This window comes from Myotis myotis, unplaced genomic scaffold (genome assembly GCF_014108235.1).
Source record: "Myotis myotis isolate mMyoMyo1 unplaced genomic scaffold, mMyoMyo1.p scaffold_m19_p_18, whole genome shotgun sequence".
Lineage (NCBI taxonomy): Eukaryota > Metazoa > Chordata > Mammalia > Chiroptera > Vespertilionidae > Myotis > Myotis myotis.
Window position 1 is genome coordinate 29,498,017 of NW_023416322.1, and position 26,437 is coordinate 29,524,453.

The 26,437-nt window shown below is 45.1% G+C and overlaps 2 protein-coding genes and 2 non-coding genes across 4 annotated transcripts; 2 read left to right on the plus strand and 2 right to left on the minus strand.

The window, feature by feature from the left end:
* Positions 1-2,329: 2,329 nt before the first annotated feature.
* Positions 2,330-2,403, plus strand: TRNAN-GUU. The gene has a single exon. It is a non-coding gene; the product is annotated as a tRNA-Asn (tRNA).
* A 6,710-nt stretch (positions 2,404-9,113) lies between these two features.
* Positions 9,114-19,049, plus strand: FCGR1A (Fc fragment of IgG receptor Ia). The gene is made up of 6 exons (XM_036343362.1): positions 9,114-9,245; positions 9,892-9,912; positions 10,665-10,919; positions 16,294-16,539; positions 17,563-17,847; positions 18,619-19,049. Exons 1-6 carry the CDS (start codon positions 9,215-9,217, stop codon positions 18,798-18,800), a joined length of 1,020 nt encoding a protein of 339 aa, XP_036199255.1. The 5' UTR covers positions 9,114-9,214; the 3' UTR covers positions 18,801-19,049.
* On the minus strand, positions 13,007-13,197 carry LOC118673847. The gene has a single exon (XR_004973513.1). It is a non-coding gene; the product is annotated as a U2 spliceosomal RNA (small nuclear RNA).
* On the minus strand, positions 16,799-25,503 carry LOC118673017 (histone H2B type 2-F-like). The gene is made up of 3 exons (XM_036343364.1): positions 24,945-25,503; positions 20,740-22,319; positions 16,799-18,665 (listed from the first exon to the last, which is right to left on the minus strand). The coding sequence occupies exons 1-2, from the start codon at positions 25,319-25,321 to the stop codon at positions 22,217-22,219; spliced, it is 480 nt and encodes a 159-aa protein (XP_036199257.1). The 5' UTR covers positions 25,322-25,503; the 3' UTR covers positions 16,799-18,665; positions 20,740-22,216.
* Between the last annotated feature and the right edge of the window lie 934 nt (positions 25,504-26,437).

Below are 26,437 nucleotides of genomic sequence, written 5' to 3' on the forward strand. Positions count from 1 at the left end.
GTCTTCTCTTTGGGGAGTTGACCCTCTGACACGAGATGCTGATCACTCCTTCAGGCACCTACATGGCGGGACAGGACATGAGGGCAGAGGCACCCTCGACATGGACCCTGGCTTGAAGGTCTCTGTCTCTGGATGAGAGCCCCAAGGATCAGTGTGCAAAGGGAGCACCTGGGAAGGGGCCAGGACGGGTGGGAAGATGATGCTGGCAATAGCCTGGGGTGGCGGGGTCAGGGCCAGTCTGGGAGACAGACAGTGAGGTGTGTTTTGTGCCGCTGAGTCGGACGGGGACGAGGGCAGAGCCAACAATCCAGCCTGTTAGGGGAAGAGTGATGAGTGGCACTTGGGTGACTGTCAATCAGGGAAGTCTTCCTGGAGGAAAGAGGGCTGGGTCTGGTTTTACTAATAAAAAATGATGATAGACGTGGTGTCACTCCAGCTCAGGGCTGCTGGTGACTCACGGATCCAAATCCTCCCTGGCCCCTGACCCCTCCCAGCTGAGCCCCGCCCGCCCTGTCTGTGTTGTCTGTGTTTCTCTCTCTGAGAGCACAGGAATCGGACACAGGATCTCTCTGGGAGGGTCTCCTCTCCCTCGGGCCCTGCGAGGCTCATCTTGGTGGGTTTCTTCTCTGAGGATTGTCTGGGAACCCACGCCCTAAAGTTACTGTGGTAGAAACAATGAGTTTTAAGGGAACGATGGGCCATCATCCTCATTGCTCCCCCCGTGCAGATGATTGGGGGGGGGGGGTATGTGTCATTTAAGGGCCTTGGCTGGCTCTCTCCCCGCTGGGTCTGTGTACCACAGAGGAGCAGAAGCGCCCTGCAGGTTGAGCGGGGACCTTTGTGTCTGGTCAGCCAAGCTCTGAAGGGGGGTTTTGCCCTGCTGCTCCCTGGTGGGGCCCCGTCGCCATCCCTTCCACACTTGCCCGTCTGCCAACACTTGCCTTTTGGGACTCAACTGGGCCCCTACCCATTCCCCGCGGTGTCTGTCCTCCACCAAGCCAGGGGCCATCCTTCCCACCGGCCAGTGTCAGCACACAGTGGGTGGTCTGTGTCGGAGGGAGGAATACAGGAACCTGCTTGGAATCCCCGTGGGCCTCGCCCTCACGTCCAGAGACCCAGGCCGTCCTTCCCCGGGCCCAGGGGGGATGCTTCCTGCCCGTTTCATCTGAACCGAGTTGGGTTTCACAGGCCATTGAGTACTAAGGGGGCATCTCAGCCCCGTCCTCCTCGCCTTCCTCCAGCCCTGCCTGCCGGGCCTGATTTCGTCAGCCTGGGCGGGGCCTGCTCGGATCTGTTCGGACACACGCACAGGACGGAGCTCTTTCCTGTAAATGGGGCCCCGTCACCATCTCTTCCACAATTGGCCGTCTGCCAACACTTGCCTTTTGGGACTCAGCTGGGCCCCCACCCATTTCCCTCTGGACCTTCCTGCCCTCCCTGGGGCCTGAACTCCCCGTGGAGATGTATGTCCTGCTGCACCGCGGTGGGGCTGCTGTCTGTCCTCCACCAAGCCAGGGGCCATGTCCTGTCACCTCCATGTCCTCCCAACAGACCCAGTTGGGAGGCACTGTTGTAAGCACTTTAAATAGTTCGACTCATTTAATAGTAACAAAAAAACAACATGTGGTCACTCTTATTATCTCAATTTGGAGAAGCGGAGACACGGATATATTAAATAACAAAATGTTTTATCGATTATTTCTTAAATCTATTTACATGGACACGTTTTCCTTTCTTTTTTTATCCATCTGACCTTCTTCAGGTCCTTGATTTTTTATTCCTAAGAAAATATTTTCCTCCTTAAAAAAAAATCTCAAAAAATAAAAAAAGCTTCATTCACATCAGTTGATTCTGAAAGTAGCTTTGGGAGCTTATTTTGGAAGTCAAAAGCTGAGCACGGCTCTTTCTGCATCTCAGCACCCCTGGCAATGGATGGTGATTCTGGCTGTACAGGGGAAAAGTCACAAATAAGTGAGAAAAGTTCGCGACCATATTTCAAAATATTTCAGAATAGAATCTGGTTAATGAGATAAAAAACAACACACTAAGCAAAGTGCAGAAAGGACACGAGTACAGTTGGGAACAGGAACTGAAGTGCCACCAGGATTCTGTCTTTCCAGCTGTAAACGGTGAGCTCCCCCTCGCACTGTGGTCTGGGTTCCTTCCCACCGGGCGCCCCGGGGCGCTGGCATCTGAAGCAGAAGCGGAGCAAGGCCGGGCACCACCTGTCACGCCTTCGGAGGTTTTAGAGTCTGCACGGCATCGGTCCCGTAGCGGAGTCTGAGAGTCTGCCTGCTCTATGTTGCCCTGAGGCCAGCTATTCCCGCGGGTCTCTGTGGCGCAATCGGTTAGCGCGTTCGGCTGTTAACCGAAAGGTTGGTGGTTCGAGCCCACCCAGGGACGCCTTTGTTATTCTTAAATTAGGCCTTGCTGGCTGCTCTCCACATCTTCTTGTTCATTCATTACCCCCTAGAAGCCATTTGTCTTCTGTGTCTCTTGCACAACAGGACATCCGCAGCCAAGGTTTTTTTAAATTAAATTGTGTCCGTCATTGTGGGGTTACAAATAATGCGTCTGAGTCCCAGGCATCCCTGCCTCCCTCCCCACCGGACCCCCCTCCCCCAGCAGTGTGGACGCCGCCCCTCCCAGGCTTCGGACCTCACCACGAGGGCCGTTGGTGCTCTCGGGTCTGGACCCACGACCCAGAAACCGCTCTCCACGCCCTGCCTCCCCTCTGCGCCGATGTGCCCGACCTGTGCGCACAGGTCAAGCTCTTTTGTCTCCGAGCTTCTTTGGTGTCCTCCGGTTCCTGCTGTCGTTGCTTATTTTGTTCGATTCCATTCAAGTTTAACACTTTAATCACACTCTCACGCTTCAGCAGGTACCTTAGCAAAGGCTGACGTCTCCAGGCATTTTTCTGTTTGAAAATATTGAACGTTCAACACAGGCCCCAACCATGCTTTCTGAAATGAACTGTTGAGTTCACGTGAAGATCACCCAATATAAACCACCAGGATTTCAGGACCACCACCTGGTGGAGGACCTAGACCAGTGGTTCTCAACCTTGGCTGCACATTAGAATCATCTGGGAATCTTTTTAAAATCCTGATTTCTGGGCCTCATCCTCCGGAAATTCTGTTTCGTTGTTACTCATGTTGTGGCCCCACCCCATAACAAAGAAACAGAATTTCCGGAGGATGAGGCCCAGAAATCAGGATTTTAGAAAGATTCCCAGGTGATTCTAATGTGCAGCCAAGGTTGAGAACCACAGCCTTATAAGTACCCCGCGCTAACCGATTGCGCCACTGGAGCTCCGAGAACCACAGCCTTAGAGATAGATTTTAAAGCATTGCAGCTGCGGCCCTCAGATAATTAAGCTCCACTTATTAGGAAGGTCTGCAAGGCAAATTCTCATGGCGTCACAGCAGCCAAACCCAGAATAGATGTAAGGCCGCACAAAAGTACTAGCAGTCAGCAGGTATGGGGAGTAGAGAAAAGAGCAATGAAGGAGCTGCCGCTTCTCCTTTCAGTTCTGTGAAAGCTCAGGTCACGCTACCGCTTTTCCCCTGTTTTCAGTTTGCGTTATAAGTGGCAATAAGGAATGAAGTGGACTCAAGAGCCACAGGTGTGAGTACCTCTGTGCCGGGGGCTTGTGAAAATGAGCGTCCTGCAAATGCTATTGGAAATGGCCTTTCCCCATCTGAGTTTTTTCTTCTTCTTTTTAAAAAAGTATACTTTTATTTATTTCAGAGAGGAAGGGAGAAGGAGAAAGATAGAAACATCAATGATGAGAGAGAATCATTGATTGGCTGCCTCCTGCACGCCCCACACTGGGTATTGAGCCTGCAACCTGGGCAGGTGCCCTGACTGGGAATCCAACCTTGACCTCCTGGTTCATAGGTTGACGCTCAATTACTGAGCCACCTTGGCTGGGCCCCATCTTAACTTTCTAAACTGAGCCAAATGTCCTCTGTTGGAGCTAGGATAACCATATTCCTAAATAAAGCCAGTAGAATGTGCACGAAAGGGGCCACATGCTATCCTGACAACCTCAGAGGAGGCCTGCATGGCAGTCTTGCAAACTCAGAGACCTAAATTAACCACAAAAGATGGTCTGGAAATTAAATATTTAACTACAAACTGGTTATAGTGGGTAGTCATGTCCTAGGCCAGTATTTTCCCTGACATCAACTTAGACCTTCACTGAGCCCATTTATCTTTTTGCCTCTAAGATAACATATCTGTCAAATGTCTGGGTAACTTGTAACTTTCCTTCCCCGCCCTGGACCTCTCAGGGCACAACAAATGGCACCAGGACATTCCCTCATTGTTATCAAGTTAATCATCAGCAACTTTTAGTTATGTTAAACTAGCCTGTATCCATCTGTGTAAAAGAAGCATCTGTCCATCATTTCACTTTTTATTCCATCCCAGAGGTCTCTCCCCCTCTCCTTTGCTTTATCCCACCTCCTTAATCTGTTACCAATGAATTTCACGTAACCCACCTACGTATTTTCCTTTTGATGGTAAATTTATAAAAGCAAGGTATGAACGCCCCATTCTCCAGAGCATTATCTCAATTCGTTGATGTTCTGCTTCCTGGCGTATGTCGACAGTTTGGCTCAAATAAACTCACAAAAATTCGTTACAGGTTTCAATTTTTTTTTATGTTAACAAAAATAATGATATGATCTTAGGAAATTCTTGAACTCTTAGACTTCTAATCTCATTTGTTTCATTTAGTCTCATAGGCCATAGTTTTTGAAACTGTAGAGACCGGACTAAAGTGTGGGCCATGTTGGGGACTGCAATGTCTCTAAGATCAAAAATACCAACACTTGAATCTAGAAAGTGAAAAGTGGAATGGGAAAAGATATGGTTATGACTTAGGAACCACCTCAATGCTCCCTCCCTTCCTTCCTTCCAAGACAGTGTTCAACAGAAAACCTTGACATAAACCACGAATTACACCTGTGTTGTAGCTTCCTCATGGAGTCAGGTGCGAAGGAGGGAGGTCAGAGGATCCAGTCTGGAACGCTCTCTTGAACAGGGCCTTATGGAGTTCTACCCTGATGTCTTAAATTGTAAAGAAAATTTGCTCCTTTTGACTACACAAAGCCTGTGCTCACCCTCTGACAAGTCAGAAGATAATACAACACTTACTACCCCTACCAAGTGCTAAGCCACTGAATATAAATGCTTTATTTCTTGCCTCTCACTACACCTCTATTGCCAGGAACAAATTTTCCCCAGAAAGAACCTGGCTTTGACTAAATTTCAGCTGCTTCCACTTCCACACGATAAAGCTGCTAATTACCTGAGAAAAGACTCCTGAGTTGCAGAGCAGAGGGAAGCATACTCGGGCCAATTAGCAATAATTCTGTTTCTATTAAATCTTATAGTTATTATATCACTACTGCACAAAACCAGACTTGGTTCTAGTTTATGTCTCTGCACCATTAATTAACTTTTTGACAATAATCAAGTTACTTGATCCCTTTTAGCTTTATTTCTCAAAGATAAAATGGAGATAATAGTAAGATGTTCTCATCTAGGTAAAATGTTGGAGTATTCCAGCCCTGTTTAGATGGATGACTCTACTTAAATTTTTGTTATTCTGCCTTTAAAATAAGTTTTGTTTTCACTTCCTGCTAAGAATCAGCCTAGAGGCTGTTTCAGGAAGAGAAATTAAGCTGTGGTGGCAAGAAACAAGTTACACTATGAGTAAAAGCCAACCTTACCCATGTGGACTGGATGCAACCACAAAAAACAAAGTCACTGTGCAGAAATTTGCAAGGATTACGGCCACTTATGTGCTTCTTATGATTTTCACAAGTGTAAGATTTTCATTCAAATAACTTTTCCCATGACAAAATTTTGCTGAGCCCATCAATCCACACCCACCCACCCCTAGTATTTCTGTGAGTTGAGAGCTTTTGCAAGTTCAGAAAAACTGGTCTGACTTCCACAAACCTTGATCACAGAGTGAAGGTTACTTATTGTCTGGATGGTGCGGGAGGAACTGTAGTCACGAGAGTGGAAGCTTCCAGCTGAAAAATAGTATTGCATTGTAAAATGTTCTTCAAACTGTCCATTTTACTCACAGCAACATTTCCTTACCAGCACTCCAATATGCCACCTCTCATTGGTTATTACAAGGAAAATATCACCACTATTTTCATCATCAATTCCTCAGAATATTGAGGGACAGAGCTATATTACTCACAGTAAAGTTCTTAGGGAAATTCTGGGTTATGTTGTTATAAAGGAGGTTATTATTATTTTTGGGGGGCATATCTGTCCAATGTTGAAAGAATTGATAGTGCGCAGATAGTCAGCATATTCATAGGTAGATTTGCCATAAGTTAAAATAGTTTAGGGGAAAAGATGACAAAACAGAGGTACAGAAAACATTCTACACGTTAGGATTCCACAGCCGTGAACTTTTGGTAACATGCCGTTGCTACTGCCGAGAGCATGGAGTTGGTGAAAGGATTCTCCTCTATTTCATCTTGGTGATTATCTTTATAATTTCTTATATGAAAAACATATAAGATACACTTGTAGGAGAATCACTAAGAATAGAAATAGTGTGTAAAAATTACAAATGACGAGAAGAGGGAAATGAAAAAAAGAAAAAATCGCAAACAATATAAAAAACTTAATTTAAAAAGTCAAGGAAATTTAAAACACCTATCAGTAACCAATAATTGAGATATTATAAATCCAGATTTATGGGTTTGGCTAAAATAGTACTTAGGATAACAAAGAAACTCTTATATTAAAAGTGAATACAGGCTAAAATTGATCACCTAAGCATGAAACTTAAAATTAGAAAAAGGATAGAAAAAAATCCAAAGAAAGAAGAAGGAAGATAATAAAGATAAGAGCAAAATAATGAAAATATAAAACCCAAGATACAATATATGTAATCTGCAGTTTAAAGTTGGTTTTTTGAAAAGACTAATAGCATTGACAAACTTCTGGTGAAATTTATGATAAATATAAGTGCAGAAATATTAAGTACAAAACACTAACAAGTCAAATCCATCAGCCCTGAAAAATTTCTAATAAATCATGATAAAATTAGATTTACTCAGAAATGTAAGGTTTTTTTAAATAGCAGATACTCTATAAATATAATTAGCCACATTAATAGATTTAAGGAGAAAAAGTATCTTCTCAATTTTTAGAGAAAAAGCATTCAGTGAAATGATTTAGCAAACTGAGAAAGCATCATTTCCTAAAAAAATGTCTCTTCCAAAATCCTACAAAAAATAGTCATATATGTATTGAAAAGGAAGAAATAAAGCTTTATAACAATTAAAGATAATATGAATGTCTACCAAAAAGATATGAGAATCTGCAATTAAATAATCTGAAAAACATTTTAAGTATTCTATATAATAAAAGGCTAATATGCAAATCAACCTAACAGTGGAACAACCGGTCGCTATGATGCACACTGACCACCAGGGGACAGACACTCAATGCAGGAGCTGCCCCCGGTGGTCAGTGTGCTCCCACAGGGGGAGCACCGCTCAGCTAAAAGCCTGGCTCACGGGAGCACAGTGGAAGTGGCGGAGTCTCTCCTGCATCTGCAGCAGCACTAAGGATGTCGGATGGCAATAAGCCATCAGTCAGATATCCCTTGAGGGCTGCCAGACTGCAAGAGGGTGCAGGATTGAAGGGACCCCCCACCCCCCAGGGCACGAATTTCATGCACTGAGCCTCTAGTCTGGATATAAAATAATTGCTCCCTAAATCAACTGCATTTCCATTACACCATAAGCAGACATTTAGAAATTACAAATTTTAAATTACCATTTGAATTAGCAAAGATCACACACACACACACACACACACACACCTCTAAGAAGAAATCCCATAAGATCTGTCCAAGACATATATGGAGAAAACTATGCAACTTATGAATGCTATGAAAGGAACACCAAAAAATTGATTAGATTTACCAAATTTATGGTTTGAAAAACTCAATGACATAAAGATACAAATCCTCCCCAAATTAATTTACATATTAATGTTATTCTAATTCAAAGCCCAACAAATATTTTTAAATGAGCAGAAACACAAGAATAACTATGATACTCCTGAAGATGGGTAAGTTAGAGAGACAGGCACTACCAACCATAAGTTAAGATGTCCTGTAAAGCCTGTCAACAAAAGGTCACTGCCACCAGCCCAGTGCCTGTAGGGAGCAGCTATGGGGTTAAGCCTCGGACTGACCTGTTGGCAAAGCCACAAACAAGTCCCAGCTTAGAGGGCACAGCCCTTTTAGCATAATTAGGCTTGACCTTATGATGCTCCCTAGATCTTATCTGGGTAGCTAATGGGCTGTGGGGTGAGGGGGGTGGGGGGAGGGTGGTGAGGGGTGGGTGGGGTGGAAGGGAGGGATGCAGCAAATGCTGCCAAAACAAGTGAAACTCACAAGACCATTGTAACTATGGTGACCACTACCTTGTTTACCTCTGGCTATAAAATAAAGGCTCAGCTTGCTGTCTGGATCTCTCTCTGTGGCCTTAGCCAGGCACAGGAGATCCACCTAGACCCAGCTTGTTCTCTTTGTCTGTCTTTTCTACATCCTTCACTGCCTCCCCCCCTCCCCTCCCCTAGACTCACCGAACCCTTGGCTGTGCTGGCACGGCACAAGCCAAAAGGAGTCCCCAACTTAGGGCGCAGTAAAAGGAGAGACTTTGTTCAGGCAGGTAAACAGTTTGCAAACCCAGGAGGCAGCAGCCTCTGGTGTAAACTTTAAGTACCTCCCCTTAGAAAACAAGGAGGCCCACTTACATAAAGTGCCCACCCTGGTGGACTTTTGGAGGGCTCAGCCAGGCTTAGAACCAATTTTAAAAATGGGGATTTGCCGTATCCTAGCCCCAAGAAACATAATTAGTAGAAGGAGAATATAATCAGAATAGAATGTCAATAAAACATTAGACCTTCCCTTGGATTCTTAGAGATTCGCCCCAAGCCCAGACTTTCTAAGTAGGGAAGGTGGGCTAAGAAGTTGGAGAAAGGGGAGAGCGTGCTTCAAGAACTCTGGATGCATTTCCCAGAAAAGGAACATGATGAACATGGTCGGGAGGAGTAACTTCCTTCCTCTTTTCTAATCGTGGCTCAAGATCTCTCAGCAGAGTCTTTTCAGTGTCTTACATGTTACAGTTTTCACTGCTCCCACCACCTTGGGGATAACATGTGGCTCTTAACAGCTCTGCTCCTTTGGGGTAAGTTGGGCATAGAGAGGGTAACTAGAAGGGTATAGGCACTGGCTAAGGGAACTTGGGATTTATGTTAAAATAAACTTTTATTGATTTCAGAGAGGAAGGGAGAGGGAGAGAGATAGAAACATCAATGATGAGAGAGAATCATTGATCGGCTGCCCCCACAGGGGATTGAGTCCGCAACCCAGGCACGTGCCCTTGACCAGAATCGAACCTGCGACTCATCAGTCTGCAGGCCGACATTCTACCCACTGACCCAAACCAGCTAGGGCGGGACTCGGGATTTTTTTTTTTTTTTTTTTTTTTTTTTTACTTTCTTTAGTATCTCAGCTAGAACTCATGAATATGGAGACGGCTATGTCTGTGCTTCCATGGTTTATTGGTGTTCATTATATCCAAAGGATGGGAAGAGAGACCCTGGGGTAACATTAAGCCTGGCAGCATCGTTTCAGAATAAAGCCCCATCAATAACCACCTGTTGACTCTTCGGTACCATTGGTACCTGATTTTGGGAAAGGAAGTAGAGAGAAACTAAAGAAACCTAAGCTGGCCCCTTAGAGTCTATATTAATTCTGTCTCTCTAATTCTCCCTTCCTTGCCATCTCCCGCTGGTGAGCTGATGACATCTCTATTGTTTGGTCTCTTACAGTTCCAGCTTGTGGGCAAACAAGTGAGTAATGTCTAACTCAACTTCTCTTCCTCTGGCACATTTCTGCTTCCAAAAGATAGGTTTCATTATCCTAAAGAAGAGAGTAGGGAGAGAGGATAGAAAGGAGAAAGATTTATAAATTATATGAAGTCCCCAACATTCAGAGTATGATTTTGATAAAATCCTGGTTTGTAAGGTTTCTCACTAAGATTTTCTAAGTGAGCCCTGACCTCTGGACTAAGTGCCTAAATAGCAGGAAATGGCCAAAATTGCAAACATACAGAAGTAGTTCTGCTGGGTTTTGCAATTTCCCCCAAACTAGTCCCTTTTATGAGAAAGCGAAGGTGTTTTTTTTCTTCTCAGAGAGAATCAGGCAGGCACTAAGAGGCTTTGAAGTGGGGAGTGTGAAACTTATTTCCAATATAGATGCTAATCAAGGCTTGAAATGAACCCTCAGAGACAATATAGCAAATCGGCTCCAATTGAGTTGCACCAGTTTAAAACCCTGTTTTACTGTTTACCAACAGTGATAACTAAATTGGTCATTTAATTCTCAGGAACCCAAATCAGCAACCCCCAGGTTTAATAACGACAGATCCCTCTGCAGCTAGCTCTGGACATTCTTAATGGCTCGCTTTTGTAGGGTTTCACTTGCCCGTTTTACAATCTAATCTAAATATACATCGTTTTCCTTTCGCGAGCCAGAAAACCTCGCCTGGTGTTCAGAGCCTTTCCTTTTACTCCATTTGTTTGCGATTTTGTTCCCCCCACAGACACTGCAAAGTCCGTGATCACTTTGCAGCCTCCGTGGGTCAGTGTATTCCCGGAGGAAAGTGTCACCTTACGGTGTGAGGTATCCCACCTGCCCTGGGACAACGGTACACGGTGGTTTCTCAACGGCACGGCCATTGAGACCCTGACTGCCAGCTACGTCATCGCTGCTGCCGGCGTCAATGATAATGGTGAATACAGGTGCCAGAGAGGCCTCTCAGTGCCAAGTGACCCGGTCCACCTGGAAGTCCGCAGAGGTAAGTAGGGCATGGAGCAGGAGCGCTGGAAATTATGTCTTCCTTTGTGTGTTCTCCTTTTGGGATGTCAGGTGTGTGTGTGTGTGTGTGTGTGTGTGTGTGTATGTGTGTGCGTGCGTGCGCGTGCGTGTGTCTGTGTGCGTGCGTGTGTGTATGTGTGTGTGTGTGTGTGTGTGTGTGTGTGTGATTGGGTTGGTTTATCTGAATATGAGTCTCAGCTCTATGAGCCTATCAGGTGCAATAAAGTCAAGATAATGAAAAGATCACCTTAGAGTTCTTTACCTGTGTCCCCAAAGCACCCCGACTGGGGCAGGTGTGAGTAGGGTATCTAGAGTAAAATTCACCCTATGATTTTATCATTCAAAATTATCTAGTTTTCTTGAAAAAATGTTATACCTGCCCATAGCAAATGATACCAATTTGGAGAAATGTACAAGGACGAACAATAAAGTCTCCCTTCCACCCCAAACTCCTAGTCCAGCAGTCAACTTCCACAGAAACAAAATTGTTAATAATATAAACTTAAAAGAAAGTGGTTGGTAGAATGCTCTATAGACTATTCTACACCTTACTTTTATTGCTTAAAATACTGTGAAGGTCTGTTTGTATTAAGACATCTACCTCATACTTTTAAATGTCTGCCACAAGGCTGTGCTATAATTGATTGAACCATTTTCCCTAAACTTCTAGTGTGTTTCCATTCTTTGCTTTTACAAGCAATACTGCGGTAAACATCTTTATACAGATCATCTGGGGCATAATAAGATAATATCTTGGACATGGAATTACTGAGAGACTTTAATCATTATTTATTTATTTATTTTTACTGCTTGATGAATAGAAGCAGATAAAACCCTACCTTCCGCTTTAAATCTGTAAGAAGTTTCTACTTGTCAGGAGATGGAGACTGCAATACTCCAGAGGGCAAAATGTTTCATTACTCAGGATAAACCGTTCAGATGGGTTAGTTATTCAAAAGCATTAAGCTAAAACTTCTGTGTGATTGATAATTCAAAGCAAACCCATGCTGGTGGCAGAATTAGATTTCTGTGGACTGGTCTGCTTTTGGAGGAAATGTGGTTTAGCTAAGGAAATGTTGAGAATGTCAGAGGAAAAGCTCACTGTTTCTCAAGTCTCTTCGGACTCTAGGAATCGGTTCCTATACTGGAGAGGTGAGGGGAGCTGGCAGCTGCTTAAACAAGAGACTTCGAGTAGTTCCAGCAGAAGCAGAAGTGCTTCTTAGTTCAGGTGACAAAAAACGAACTAGGGCTGAGTAGAGGTCATTTTCTTTGCCTCTCCAATCCCCCCAGTGTTGGTGACTTACTGAGAATGGAATATCCATTCTCAGAGTGGATTCCAGGAACTGCTGTAGATGGGGCCTGCTTAGCCAGCAGGAACACAGCGCAGGAAGCTGGCACCCAGTCTGCGGCTTTCCCCTGAAAGGCAAAGTGTATGAGAGGCCCCCGTTCAGCAATGGCTGTTAGACCATGATTATGAATTGGAGCCCAGTTAACCCCAAAGAGTTTTCCGTGGCAGGTATTTTGCATTTTTATATGATATTTTAATGTGAATTCTAATATACAACAAACCTTAGTGAATACCTTAGTGTATACCTTAGTGAATACCTTAGTGTATACCTTAGTGTATACCTTAGTGAATACCTTAGTGTATACCTTAGTGTATACCTTAGTGAATACCTTAGTGTATACCTTAGTGTATACCTTAGTGAATACCTTAGTGTATACCTTAGTGAATACCTTAGTGTATACCTTAGTGTATACCTTAGTGTATACCTTAGTGAATACCTTAGTGTATACCTTAGTGTATACCTTAGTGTATACCTTAGTGAATACCTTAGTGTATACCTTAGTGAATACCTTAGTGTATACCTTAGTGTATACCTTAGTGAATTTTCACAAAGTAAACTGCACCCAGATAAGTGTTTTCAGAATCACAGAAACTCCCTCTAGTTCATTTCTAGCTTCTAACACCACAGGTTTTCACCTGTTTTTGTTTGTTTTTTAACTTCATAGAAATGGGTATAGTATGTATGCTTTGTGTGTGGCTTCTTCTCCTTCTACTTTTTTTGTGTGTGCATCGTTCCCAGAGGTACTGCAATACCGGGATGATGTGTGGAGTGGACGGTTCAAGCTCCTATACCATCTCCCTACCCCAAAAATACATTTCATATAATGTCCTCAGATAGAGGACGTAACAGGTATTAAACCGGTAAGAACAGATACTACACTCGATCTTAGCCCAAAGGCCGAGAAGTGATGTGTCTGGCTTCTTTTACTCACGTTGATTGTAAGATTCATGAATGTTGTAAAGTTGCAGTTTGTTCTCATTTTTGTATAATGGTCCACATTTACCCATTTTCATGGACTTGGGCTGTTTCTAGTGTGGACCTCTTACAAATACTGTTAATGTGGACATTTTTGGTCCATTCTTTTGGTGCCCATATATACACATATTTGTTGGGATGTGCCTAGGAGTGGAATTGCTGGGTCACAGAATATGCAGCCTTACTTTACCAAGATAGTTAGGCCACGTCACACTCCCAGGGTGAGAGTTGTGGTTGTTCCTCAAGAGTAGGTGTTTTCTGTATTTTTCACTGGAGCCGTTCTGGTACATGTGCAGTGGTATCACACTATGATTTCAGCGTGCATTTCCCTGATGATTAATGATATTGAGCATTTTCCACATGTTTATTATTTATTTGGATATCTTCTTTTATAAAGTATCTGTCTAGTTTTTTTTTTTCCAATTAAAAAAAATGATGGTTGCCTGCCTTTTCCTTATTGACTTGTGGGAGCTCTTTATATATTCTGGCTATGAGCCCTTTTTCAAGTGTAGCAAATAACTTCCACTCTGTGGCCTGCCTTTTTGCTATGTCATCATGTTGTTTCCTGTTGCAATGAGCAAAGGTTTTTAATTTTACTACAGTACAACGCATCAAGTTTTTTTGGTTGATGTTCTCTATACCTTATTTAAAAATGTTTGCCACAATCAGTCAGCAATGGGAGATTTAATTGCAGTTATATTAGCTCTCAGTCACTTCAATTAAATCTGTGTGTGCTGAGACCAAGAGAGTACAGCTGGTTTGTGGCCCCAAGTCCTAATTCTGTGGTTTAAAATGAGCATTCCCATCCTACTGCAAAGTGATAAAAATAGGAAGAAGGTGTTTTTTATTTTTTTAAATATATATTTTTTTTATTGAGTTCAGAGAGGAAGGAAGAGGGAGATAGAAACATCAATGATGAGAGAGAATCATTGATGGGCTGCTTCCTGCATGCTCCACACTGGGGGTCAAACCTACAACCAGGGCTTGTGCCATGACTGGGAATTTAACTGTGACCTACTGGTTCACAGGTCAGCCTCAACCACTGAGCCATGCCAGTCAGGTGAGAGAAGGGTTTTTGAATAGAAATGTCTGCTAAAAGCTGCATCCCCCAATTTTTAATATGTAATAGTCTTGTTATCTTTTAAAGCTAAATATTTTAAATTTCATTTATAACTTTCTTTCTTTGATTCATGATTTATTTAGAAGTGTGTTTGGAGGGTGTTTTTGTTACTGATTCTACTTTTATAGTATTTTGGTCAGAATTTGTGTTAAATATATCAGCTCCCTGGTATTTGTTGAAAATCGCTTTGTAGCCTGATATGTGCTCAACTTGTATAACTGATGCACGTGTATTTGGGAAGTATGTGCATTTTCTCTAAGGTACAGCATTCTGTGTAAATCTATGAAGTTAAGTCTACTGATTTCATTCAAATCTTTTATATCATCACTAGTATTTTGTATCTTGGACAGTTCCTGGTGGAGGTTAAAATTCCCCACTGTTTGTGAATGTATAAAGCAAAGGTGCCTGTGTTTGGGTAGGGCAGTCTTTGAGCACCTCTTGGTTGAGAACAGGAATAGGGAGAAAAGAGTATTCGTTACGTTTGGAAGCAACTTATGGCGGCATCCGAGACTGAAAATCATGCTACACGTAGCACTGAGTGCCTGTCTTCCGTTCTTGGGTGAGTTCTAGAGGAGGGACAGGCACTACCGTCTCTTCTCCACTTTTGTCCTTGAAGAACCTCATTCTCACTTAGCCAAACCCACTGCCCAGGGAAGGAAAAAGTAAAGGAGGCATTTCTGGTTATGTGTAGAGGTATCCATCAAAAGTGAGCCCCCCCCCCCCAGCCCCCGCCAACCCTCCCCGCCCCCCCAAAAAGAAAAAAAAAGTGAGGGCCCATTTGACTTGGAGCTTGTTTTTATCAGCTATATCACTGATCTGCACATATGAGAATATTTCTATCAATTTAGAAGCATAAATACATCTGGATGTGTTTGCCATTTTGTGAGTTTGGTCTTAGCATGTATGATCCCATTAACAAATCAGTCAGGAATTAGTGTGTATAAGTTTTCTGTTGCTACATAACAAAAAACTTAGCTTAAAACACCATACATTAATGATCTTTCCATTGGAGAGGAGTCTGTACATCCTAGCTAGGTGTTCTCCTGAGGCTACCATTTGGTGTTAACTGGGCTGTGGGCCTTCCTGCGGTTCTTCCAAGCTCATATGGTCATTGGCAGAATGTACAGTGGGGCCTCGACTTACGAGTTTAATTCTGAGTTTAATTCGTTCTGAGACCGAGCTCGTTAACTCAAATTACTCTGTCAACTCAATGCAAAAAATCGGTGGAGAGACAGCTGGTATCTCAAAAAACTCGTTAGTTGGGACACTCGTAAGTCAAGGCCCCACTGTAGTTCCTTGTGGTTTTAAGACTGAAGTCCCTGCTCCCGCCCCCATTTTTTTTTGAGGGAGGGAGATAGATGATAGATAGATAGATATCTGAAGGCCCGCCTTTTTGCTGGCTGTTAGCTGGAGCTGCCCTGCCATATACCTCTCATAGGCCTTCTCACAACATGCCAGCTTACTTCTTCAAGGCCAGCAGGAGACTCTCTTTGTCCAGACAGCCGAGATGGAGTCTTAGATAATGTAACATCATCATGGGAGTGACAACCCATAACCTTTGTCATATTCTGGTTCTGGAAACAAGTTATACGTTCCACCCACTGTCGAGGGGATTATATAAGGGTGTGACTTGTTGGGGCCATCTTAGAACACTGCCTACCACGTAGGATAAACTGTTTCTGTCCCAACCAACTTCTAAGATCTGAAAAGGGGAGATAGCAGGGGCTGTGTACAGGGCTGCAGGTAAAGATTACTTTTCTTCCCAGCAAAGCTAAAGATATTTGAGGAAGAGGAGGTAGGCTTCTGATTCAGCAGGGCTGTAGGTTGGAATGTTCAAGGAGAAAAAGCAAGCTCTGGCTTCCTTGTACCTCTGTCACTGTATATGTACATGTTGGGTTCACATTTTCCAGATTGGCTACTACTCCAGGTCTCTAGCAGAGTCGTCGTTGAAGGAAAACCTCTGGCCTTGAGGTGTCATGGATGGAATAATAAGAAGGTGTACAATGTGGTTTTCTACCACAATAGCAAGAGCTTTCAGTTTTCTTATCAGAATTCTGAATTCACCATTCCGAAAACCAACCTGAGTCACAGTGGCATCTATCACTGCACGGGAAACAGGCACTTCACATCAGCAGGAGTATCTGTCACTGTGAAAGGTATGGTATCTGAATAATCACAGGTCTATAGTTTTAAGGACCAGTGAAACCATCATCAATCATCCCTGTAATTTGCAGGTGAAAAAACTGAGCTCCAGGGAGGTAAACTGCCTTACCTAGAGGCCACAAGACGACCAGTGGCTGGGTGGGGACCAGAACTGAGGTTTCCTGGGTTCCGGGCCATTGCTCTTTCCAGCATACCACGGTGCCGCTTTAATAATCCCAGGAGCTAATGTCAAGGCCAGGGCATAGCGAGGAACCATTTCATCAATTTTATTTTAGTTGTAAGGAATAGAGACTCACTCAAGGTAGGTAGAGAGTTATTAGAAAATCACCCATGGAATCTCATAAAAGCTCCATAAGAAACAGAGGCCAGGAAGACATTGGGACTTAGTTATACGTTCCATCTCTCTCTCAGGGAAAACGGCCTCTCTGGTTCCACTTCTTTCTGAACCTCTGCTAACTAATTAGCTTCCTGTTCCAGTTACCTGTGGCCTTTGTTGTGACTCTTTAACGGCCTTTCATCTCAGTACTCATAACCACTGTCTGAGAAAAAAAAAAAAAAAAGGGCAAGAAATTATTGTCCTCCGTGGTCGGCAAACCGCGGCTCGCAAGCCACATGCGGCTCTTTGGCCCCTTCAGTGTGGCCACGAAGTTTCACTCGCACTGTACGTGCGCGCCTGCCCATGGAATTTTGTGGAAGAGCCACACTCAAGGGGCCGCAGTTTGCCGACCACTGGTCTACATGATCATTTGAGACACTGAACTGGCTAGTGTGTGGGTGTGTCCACAATAAGTAACAGTCAGGGAAGCATGAATCATGTGGAGGATTTTCCCCAGTAGGATGTGAGCAAGCTGGTCGCTATATCTATGAGGAAACCCCAAAAATGCCTCTCTGCTGGGAGTGGGAAAAATTATGTTTGATGGATGCACTCTCCAGGGACTGGTTCCCAAAGGAGGGGGTGTATCTTCTGCAAAAAGAACCTTGAGTCCGAGTCAGGTAACTGTCAACATTTTCTTTAGAGCTATTTCCAGCCCCCGTGCTGAGAGCATCGTCTTCATCCCCCCTCCTAGAGGGAGATTCAGTCAGCCTGAGCTGTGAAACAAGGGTGCTCCCACACAGCCCTCTGGTGCAGCTCTATTTCTCCTTCTACATGGCAAATAAGACCTTGGTGGACAAGACCACGTCTTCTGACTACCAGATACTAACTGCGAACAGAGAAGATGCCGGGTCCTACTGGTGTGAGGCTGCCACAGAAGATGGAAATGTCATCAAGCACAGCCCTGAGTTGGAACTTCAAGTGCTTGGTGAGTGAGAACGATAGGAACTGACGGGCACAAAAGACGCTTCCTTTTCTCCTACAGGACTGAGGTCTGTTTCAGGGGATTCATGGCCCGGACAGGACAAACCTATGAACAGGCCTTTCCACCCTTGATTCAAAACTTCACTATTCTCCTTATAGAACATCATTGTATCCCCTCCCCTCCCCTCTCCTTCCCTTCCTGTTTATTTCCTTCTTTCTTTTCTCTCCTGTATTTTCTCTTTCTTTCTCTCTCTGCCTCCCTTTTCTCTCCCTCTCTTTCCCAGACAATCGAATCAGCAATATATAGAGTTCCTCCTATCTACTGCCACAGGTTTTGGAATACAGTTCTTACTTGAAGGAACTCACATGGTAGGTTGGCGGCTGGGGATTTTGTGGATTGCACATAAATTCCCAAATGTCTATATCTTTTGAGGTGAAGGGATTGTGAGCTCCAGAAGAAAAACTCCTTGGGGGCGGGGGGGGGGGGAATGTTTATCTTCAATCCAAATTCATTTCAAGCATTATATAGAAATAGCAGTTGTCTCTGTCCACTGACAGGGCCCTGGCAGTTCAGGTCTTATGAGGAGCCTGCCCCTTGTCCGTACGCCATGTAGCCCAGCTGGAGCCACCTCCAGCTCCTTCCTGCCCCTGAAATGATCAGTGTCTCCACTGGGGACAGGCATAGCAGGTCTCAGCCAGCCTTGTCTTCCACATAACTCAGTCAGATCCCTCTGGCTTCTGAATGGCGTTTCTTCTTTGTCATTTTCTTTTACAGGCCTCCTCCAGTCACCAACTTCTGTCTGGTTTCATGGTCTGTTCTATCTGTTAATGGGAATAATATTTTTGGTGAACACTGTTTTGTGTGTGATAATACATAAGAACCTGCAAAGGAACAAAACGTGGATTTTAGAAATTCCTTTGGACTCCGGTTATGGGAAGAAGGTAACTTATCGTTGAGAAGATAGACATTTAGAAGAAGAGCTGAAACAGCGGGAACAAGAACAGCTGCAAGAAAGGGCATTCCAGAAGCTCCAGGAGCAGCAGCAGCAGCTCAGTGGGTGCCCATAAATCAAGGCAGTCCCTACCTCTTCCTCTTTGTGTGACCATTGGGGCACAACCTCCAAAAGTTAAAAGACACTAGAACTGTGAGTCCCATGGCACCTAACCCTTAAATAAAGCAAATAAATGAGCTGACTTCAATGATGATAAACTCAAAAATTTTATAATCGGATGATTTGATGTGAGACCTCCTCTAAAGCAATCTTTAAAAACTAGAAGTCAAGTCTAACCCAATTATCCTATTAAGTATTTTGAGCAATATTCCTGGGGACAGGGTGAAAAGGTAAGTCTTTTGCACATGTACAAAAGATTAAGCCAGAAAGAGACAGAATGAGAGAGAGAGAGAGAGAGAGAGAGAGAGAGAGAGAGAGAGAGAGAGAGAGAGGATATGAGGGATACAAGCAGGAATAGTAGACCAAAAAGGAAACAACTTGCAAATGACTTCTGAGAGACTGTGGAAATGAGAACTCACATCTCTGTGGGGCTCAGGATGGTTACTTGTTACCTTTTTTTCTTTAGCGCACCAGCAGGGAAGGTGTCCATACATCTTTCAGGGATATGAGGGAGTAACTCATGAGAAATGGGCGCATTATTTTTGCCTTTTCATTTGAGGCTTTCTCATAACCTCCATGTCCAGAGATAACCAGGGTTCTTGCTTGTCTGTCCTCATTCCCTGCGCTATGGAAAAGCAGAATGTAACGGCTGCTTTTCCTAATAAATTAAATGCAGAGCTCCAAGCTTGGCACTGCAAGGAGAAGCTTCAAGTAGGGAGGGCCAGTGACATCATCAAGTCCCAATTCTTACCCCCCCAGATTTACTTTATCTTCCTGATTTTCTGGATGAGTACGAACTAGCTTCAAGATACACTGCTCTGACCATGGCCAGTGTGGCTCAGTTGGTCGGAGTGTCATCCTGGGCACGGGACGGTTGCTAGTTTGATTCTCTGTCAGAGCCCACACCTAGCTGGCTGGTTCAATCTCCCGGCGCGAGGCAACCGATCTCACACTGATGTTTCTCTCAAGCCTCTGCCCTCTCCCTTCCTCTCTCTAAAATTAAGATATTCGGCTCTCTCACTTGGGCTCTAGTTTTGGATACAAGATGTTTCCCTGCTACTCCACAGCACAGCTGAGATAAAACTGAAATATGTGAATATGACTTAACTAAAGCTCAGAAAAACACACACACAAAAGGGTATAAACAAACCTAGCAACTTAATTCTAAATTATTTGGTTGAAAAAAATGTAGCCTATCAGCCAAACAAGGGCACATTCCTGCCTCGCCTCCGGTCTGGCTCCACGGGACAAGGCTCACCTCCAACACCCACCACCTGGCAGCACCTTCGAGCAGCTTGGGAAGCGAAGTGGATGGAAGAGCAGCTGGGTCCCCTGCTTCCCTCGCCTGTGGACAACGAGAATGTCCTCTCCCCTTCACTTTCAGAAAAAAAGTACGAGAATTATCATCTCCATAGAAGCCCAACGACTCCGACATTTTTATTAAAGGACATGGTCATATATGATAGCTGAGGTTTCATTGATTGCACGGAAGATTTTGTCTTGTGGACCAGAGAAACAGAAATGAGGACTGCAGGAAAGGCCTGCAGACACTCTGCAGGGACCGTGTGCAGAGGACCAGCCCGAGGAACTGGGAAGGGGCGCCGGAAGTGACAGTCACACGGAGGCAGCGCGCGGCACCCTCACGGGGAGGAGAATTCCAGGGAAAGGGCCCTAGACCTGCTGATGCCGCAGCTTCTAGGGCGTTGGCGGGGCATCAGCAGGGCGGGCAGAGGAAAGCAAAAAAGGAAAGTGCGTGTCCGAGGCCCCTGGTGAGCGGGCCCCACCTCTCGCCGTGGGCGCCGGTGTGAGACGCTGGCTCCGCAGCGGGAGGAAGGAAGCCTCGCGGGAAGCCAAAGGCAACGGCTGCAGCCTCCTGGCCGCGGAGCTGAAACACCCTCCCTAGGCCAGGGCCGGAGGTGGGTGGGAAGGACGGGGGCGGGCGGGGATAGAAAGGGGGGAGGGCCGCTCTGCCTCCTCACCGACCCGGCGGCAGCGCCACCCCGCGGCCGCCTGTAGAGGTTGCAGCCTCGGCCGCCGCCTCGCGCGCGGGGGCTGCTGGGAGGCAGGGAGCGCGCGGGATGAGCGCTCCGCCCGCCCGGACTCCGCGGAACCCCGGCCTGGTGATCGCAGGAAGGGAAGGGGCGCGGGCCCTCGGACCGGGCCCGGGGAGTGACCCGAGAAAGAGGCGGCTTGGAGAGAGCGAGATGGCGGTCAAGTACAGACCGCCTTCCTGCTGTTCTTCCGCCCTCGGAGCCGGGAAGGGACTCGGCTGCCGGAAGCAGCAGGCCCCCGTGCAGGGAGCCTCCAGGCTCTGCAAGGTCTGCTCCGAAATGCATCGGGGAACCCCGGGCCTGCACCCTCAGGGGCCCAAGGCCCATTTTATCCCGACGACAGGAGGTCCCAGGACTGAGAACAGGATCCTGGAGGGGACTGACTGATGCAACTAGGAGGGAGGAGGGTGGGTTTGGGTTTGGGGGAAGGAGGTGAGTTCTTCCTTAGCTGCCAGAATTAGCAGGGCTTGCCAGGGCTTACCAGGGTCTGTTGGACCTACCACGGCTTCATTGGAGGGGCTCTTGGGTCCCCTCCCCAGGGCGCCCAGGCCCAAGTACCACACCCCAGAGTAGACCGTTATGGAGAACAGGCAACTGGTTATGAGGGCGGGTCAGGGGAGGGTAAGGGGTGGGAGGAGGATTTGTTCCTCATGGTCCAGGCCCCCTAGGGAGAGCCCTAAAACTCATTCTATGACCACCGGTGCTTCTACAAGAGTCCATTGGGTTCTTAGCCCCAGGAGGAATCTCCAAAGTGGGATTCCTAAGAGAAGACCCTAAGAGAACTGTATATTAAGCTTTGGCAAGATGCTAAAAAAATAAAATAAAATGCTGGAAGTTGAAAATCTGGGCTGTCTTTTAGGTACAGACTTTGCTAATGCACATTAGCAATAAAGTGTTTACTGCGCTTCCTTTATTCCTCACTCCTTGCTTTGTTTCTAAATATGGGGTCAAAACCCCCAAAGGGTAAGTAAGCAGCTCATCTTCATGCCTTCCCCTTTCATCTCCATATCACACTAAGCACTTACTACTCTTTAACCCTTAGAGAGGATAGGAAATAAATTGTGGAGAGGGAGCATAGGCTAAAGGGAGAGATTCCCAAACATGTTATGTGAGTTAATGGAGGTATAAAGTCTCTAAGAACCACTAGAAAGAATTGGCTTACACATTCTGGAGAAATACATTTCCCAAATGTATTCTCCGATAAGATAATTTAGTTTTGAGGAAGCACTGACATGATCCCCAGGGAAACAGCAATCATCTGGAGTCTGGCTGTGACTTTGAGGCCCACTTCTTCTGGAAGGGCAGAATAAAGCCTTGAAAAGAAGAAATAGGCATTTACAACAGGTTTGCATATTGTGACCTATAACATCTTTTATCATCTTGACCAATTTATATAATATAAATATTGTCTCTCGCCTTAAGTTCTGGTGCTTTTTTAAAAAAGTATTATTTAATCCTCACGTGGGGACATGCTGAAAGAGAGAGAGAGAGAAGGAAACATCAAAGTGAGAGAGAAACATTGATTGGTTGCCTTTCGTAGGCGCCCCAACTGGGGATCAAGCCTGCAACCAGGTATGGGCCCTGACCAGGAATTGCTGGTTCAATTGGTGCATGGGAGGACACTCCAACCAGCTGAGCCACTCGGGCCAGGATTAAGGGTAGATATTTGCCTATCTTTTCAGTTTCTCCTATAGCTATATTTTATTCAGACAGTCTGTTTTCCTTAAGTCAAATTTGATCATTTGTATTTTAAATTAAATATTTTGTTTATATTTGCAAATATATCAAAATATACAGTTTCAGTATTTTCTATATCTAATGCTGCTGTAATGTTTCTCTTTCAGTACTCAATTAACCGAAGGATTAACCCTTTAATTTTCTTTTTAAAGAACCAGATTTTGGGTTAATTGCTTAATTCTATTTTAGGAGCATGGGAAAGTATGATCTATTTTAGAAATTTAGTTTCAAAATTATTTCCCCTAGATTTTAAAAAACATTGTTTCATTTTCTCCTTATATACAGTATCCCCAAATGAGAAGTCTGATATAAATTTGATTCCTATTTCTAAGAATTTTCTCTGGGTGTTTTCTCCTTAACTCTTGTGTTCTGAAAATTATCATTATATCTGTGGTGAAAGTTGTTTTAATCCATCTTTATATGCTCAGCATTTAATGGGACCTTGCAGTCTGAGGATACTGGTATATTGTCGTACTTGAACCTACCACCCTCAGATCAATTTGGTTTGGGCTATCAGTCAACAAACTTTCACTGAGAAGCTTGTTTATCTCTTCTCCCCCTCCCCCCTTTTTAATGTTTTTATTGATTTTTAGAGAGAGAGGAAAGTAGAGGGAGAGAGAGAAGAGAGAAACATCAAGGTGAGAGCAAAACATGGATCTGCTGCCTCCTGCAGGAGCCCCGACCAGGGATGGAACCCGAAACAGGCAACCTTTTAGTGCATGCTCTGAAGGTTGTTTGGTCTGTGGTTTCTCTCACTACGCAGGAAAGGCGACATTTTGGGCCAGGTGATTATTGGTTATGAGGCTGATCCCTGGCAACTAAATGCTAGCACCCACCAAATCAGTGGTTCTCCACCTTGGCTGCACATGAGAATCACCTGGGAATCTTTTTAAAATCCTGATTTCTGGGCCTCATCCTCTGGAAATTGTGTCTTTGTTAACTAATGTTGTGGCTTCACCCCATAACAAAGAAATTTCTGGAGGATGAGGCCCAGAAATGAGGATTCTAAAAAGATTCCCAGGTGACTCTAATGTGCAGCCAAGGTTGAGAACCACCTCAATAGATGCTAACAGTATCCCCCCCTCAAGTGCTGGTAAGCAATCTCTGGCTAATTGCCCAATGTCCCATGGAACGGGGGACAAAATGGCTGGTTGATGTTGGGGTCCAGCCCCAGCAGGTCCAGGGGTTACCCATAGGTGTGGATGGAGTCGGCGAAGAATGAATGACATGGAGGCAGCGTTCAGTTGATCAGCATAGTTGGTTCTCCAGCCAGGTTCTGTGTTTTATTGTCTTATTACATCTGTATTTATACCAGCTGGTTTTAATCCTGTCAATTTCTATTCCAAAGGTTAGGGCGTTTCTGATCTCCATTCCAGGGAGTAAAGATATGTAGCTTAAGCGTGAGTGTTCGTAGTTAAAGTGATTACCCGCCTGGCACTTAGTTAAGGGGTTTTATTCCCTCCCTAACTTCAGGGAAAAATCCCTACCTGGGGAAACCACCTTTCTCAGAGAGGTGACCTTGGTTAAAACACACAGCGCCAAGAAAGGGAGCAAACAACAGTATGCCATATAATACGCCAGGTCCCTGGAAACTTATGCTGTGCAGGTGTTTCTTCCCTGCAGCGACTGTGTCAAGCAGCAAGGATGGACCGGCTTCTGGCAGGTTGAGTTACTAGACAGGAAAGTGGGAGATAGCCAAGTGTGGACTTACTTTGTAGGCCAATAAACTAGAGAATATGGTTTTATTGGATAAAATGAGCTAAAGACAATTAGTAGTAGCTAGAATAAAAACCAGTAGAGTAAATCTTCCTGTCCATACACGCTCGAGAGAGTAAGACCCAGTAAGCTTATGTCAAAACACTTAGGGGAAAAAAAGGAAAAAATCCTACTCCGTGCCTTGTGTACTTAAGCGCCCATTGAGAACCATGGAAACAGGGTCGGTAGAAGGTAAACCTGTTACCACGTAGGGTCCCGCCAGTTACAGGAGAGCCTCAGGACGTTCGTGGTAATCTACGGCCCCAACCTAGCCCTAAGCTCCAATACACACGTGACCGTGGGAACCCCCCGACCACTCCAGGCAACCAGAAGCTTACCAGCCTCGCAACAAGTGCTTACAGCTGCTTCTCCAACAACTGAAGTGGCTCTGAAAAGAGCCTTTGGGGTAAAGTGGTTGTTCTATCGCGTCTCCTGTGCGTTCTTACTTGGAGCTGGTGTACTTGGTGACGGCCTTGGTGCCCTCGGACACGGCGTGCTTGGCCAGCTCGCCGGGCAGCAGCAGGCGCACCGCCGTCTGGATCTCCCGGGACGTGATGGTGGAGCGCTTGTTGTAATGCGCCAGGCGGGACGCCTCGCCGGCGATGCGCTCGAAGATGTCGTTGACGAAGGAGTTCATGATGCCCATCGCCTTGGATGAGATGCCGGTGTCCGGATGAACTTGCTTCAGCACCTTGTACACGTACACGGAGTAGCTCTCCTTACGGCTGCGCTTGCGCTTCTTGCCATCTTTCTTCTGCACTTTGGTCACAGCCTTCTTGGAGCCCTTTTTGGGAGCAGGAGCAGACTTCGCTGGGTCCGGCATCTTCGGAAGGAGGAACCTCTCACGAATTGAACCAACCGCGATTACCAGCGACTTGGTTGTGAGCTACTTATAGGGCCGATATGCAAATGAGACTCGAACAGTACTGCGTTTTCATTGGTTAATTTCCAACAGTGACGTCATAGAGGCAGAGCCCTTGTGAGTAAGACGCTGCTCACGCTCTCTCAGTGGTCATTAGAACTAAAGCCTTGTGAGCCAATCAAAATGTCCTACTTCACCTAACCAGGAAATTGTATCAAGCGGTAGTTTCCAGTTTGGGATCTGTTTTGCTGTTGCTTTTCCCTTTTCTTGTAGTCGTGTGTGGAAGAGATTTGCAGCGCCAGCTGAATACAAGTTAAACTTTCTCTTATTTTTCCATCGTTTCGTCCTGTGCTTTGTGGAAATCGGTTTTTATTTTTGGAATAATACCTTAGCTCACATTAGAACTGCCCCCCCCCCCCCCCCCCGTATTCCCCAGACATTCCCATTCCGGTTTACGCCACCTGTGTTATGCAGTGAAAATACTGAATTAGAAATGGGATTTATGTAGTTTTCAAATACAAAGCAAGGAAAAGGGTTCCTAATTTTTTAAAGAAAACTTGCCTCTACTCCCGCCAGTCCTCGGGATCTTTCACATCTCAGGACTCGGCACAATGTCTCTTAACCCCCCACCTTTTTTTTTTTTTTTTTGACGCGACAAAAGCGTGCATTTAATTCGACGCTTTGCAGATACATGACTACAGCTGTGTTCATGGCTTGTCTTTGGGATGGTCCCAGCTGTTTATTGTTAAAGAAGAAATTAAAATGGAGCCAACAAAATGCAATTAAGGAAAAACAACAACCTTGAGACACAGGGGCCCGACATGCTCTGACTAGGAAGCAGGCAGGCCCCACCTTCCTTTTTAAAAATGAGTTAAAATCCTGGCGAACTACCTGGGAATTGAGCATTTTGCCTAACGTCCGGCACGATTCCAGGAACCAGAACGAGTTGAAAGCTAGCATTGGGAATTACTTATGACCTTCAAAAGGCGCCGCCAATTTGTGTTCAGATTTGTAAAACCACCTCTGAATATATTGTGAACGGCTGGTAGCCGATTCTACCCTTTTTCAAGTTTTTAA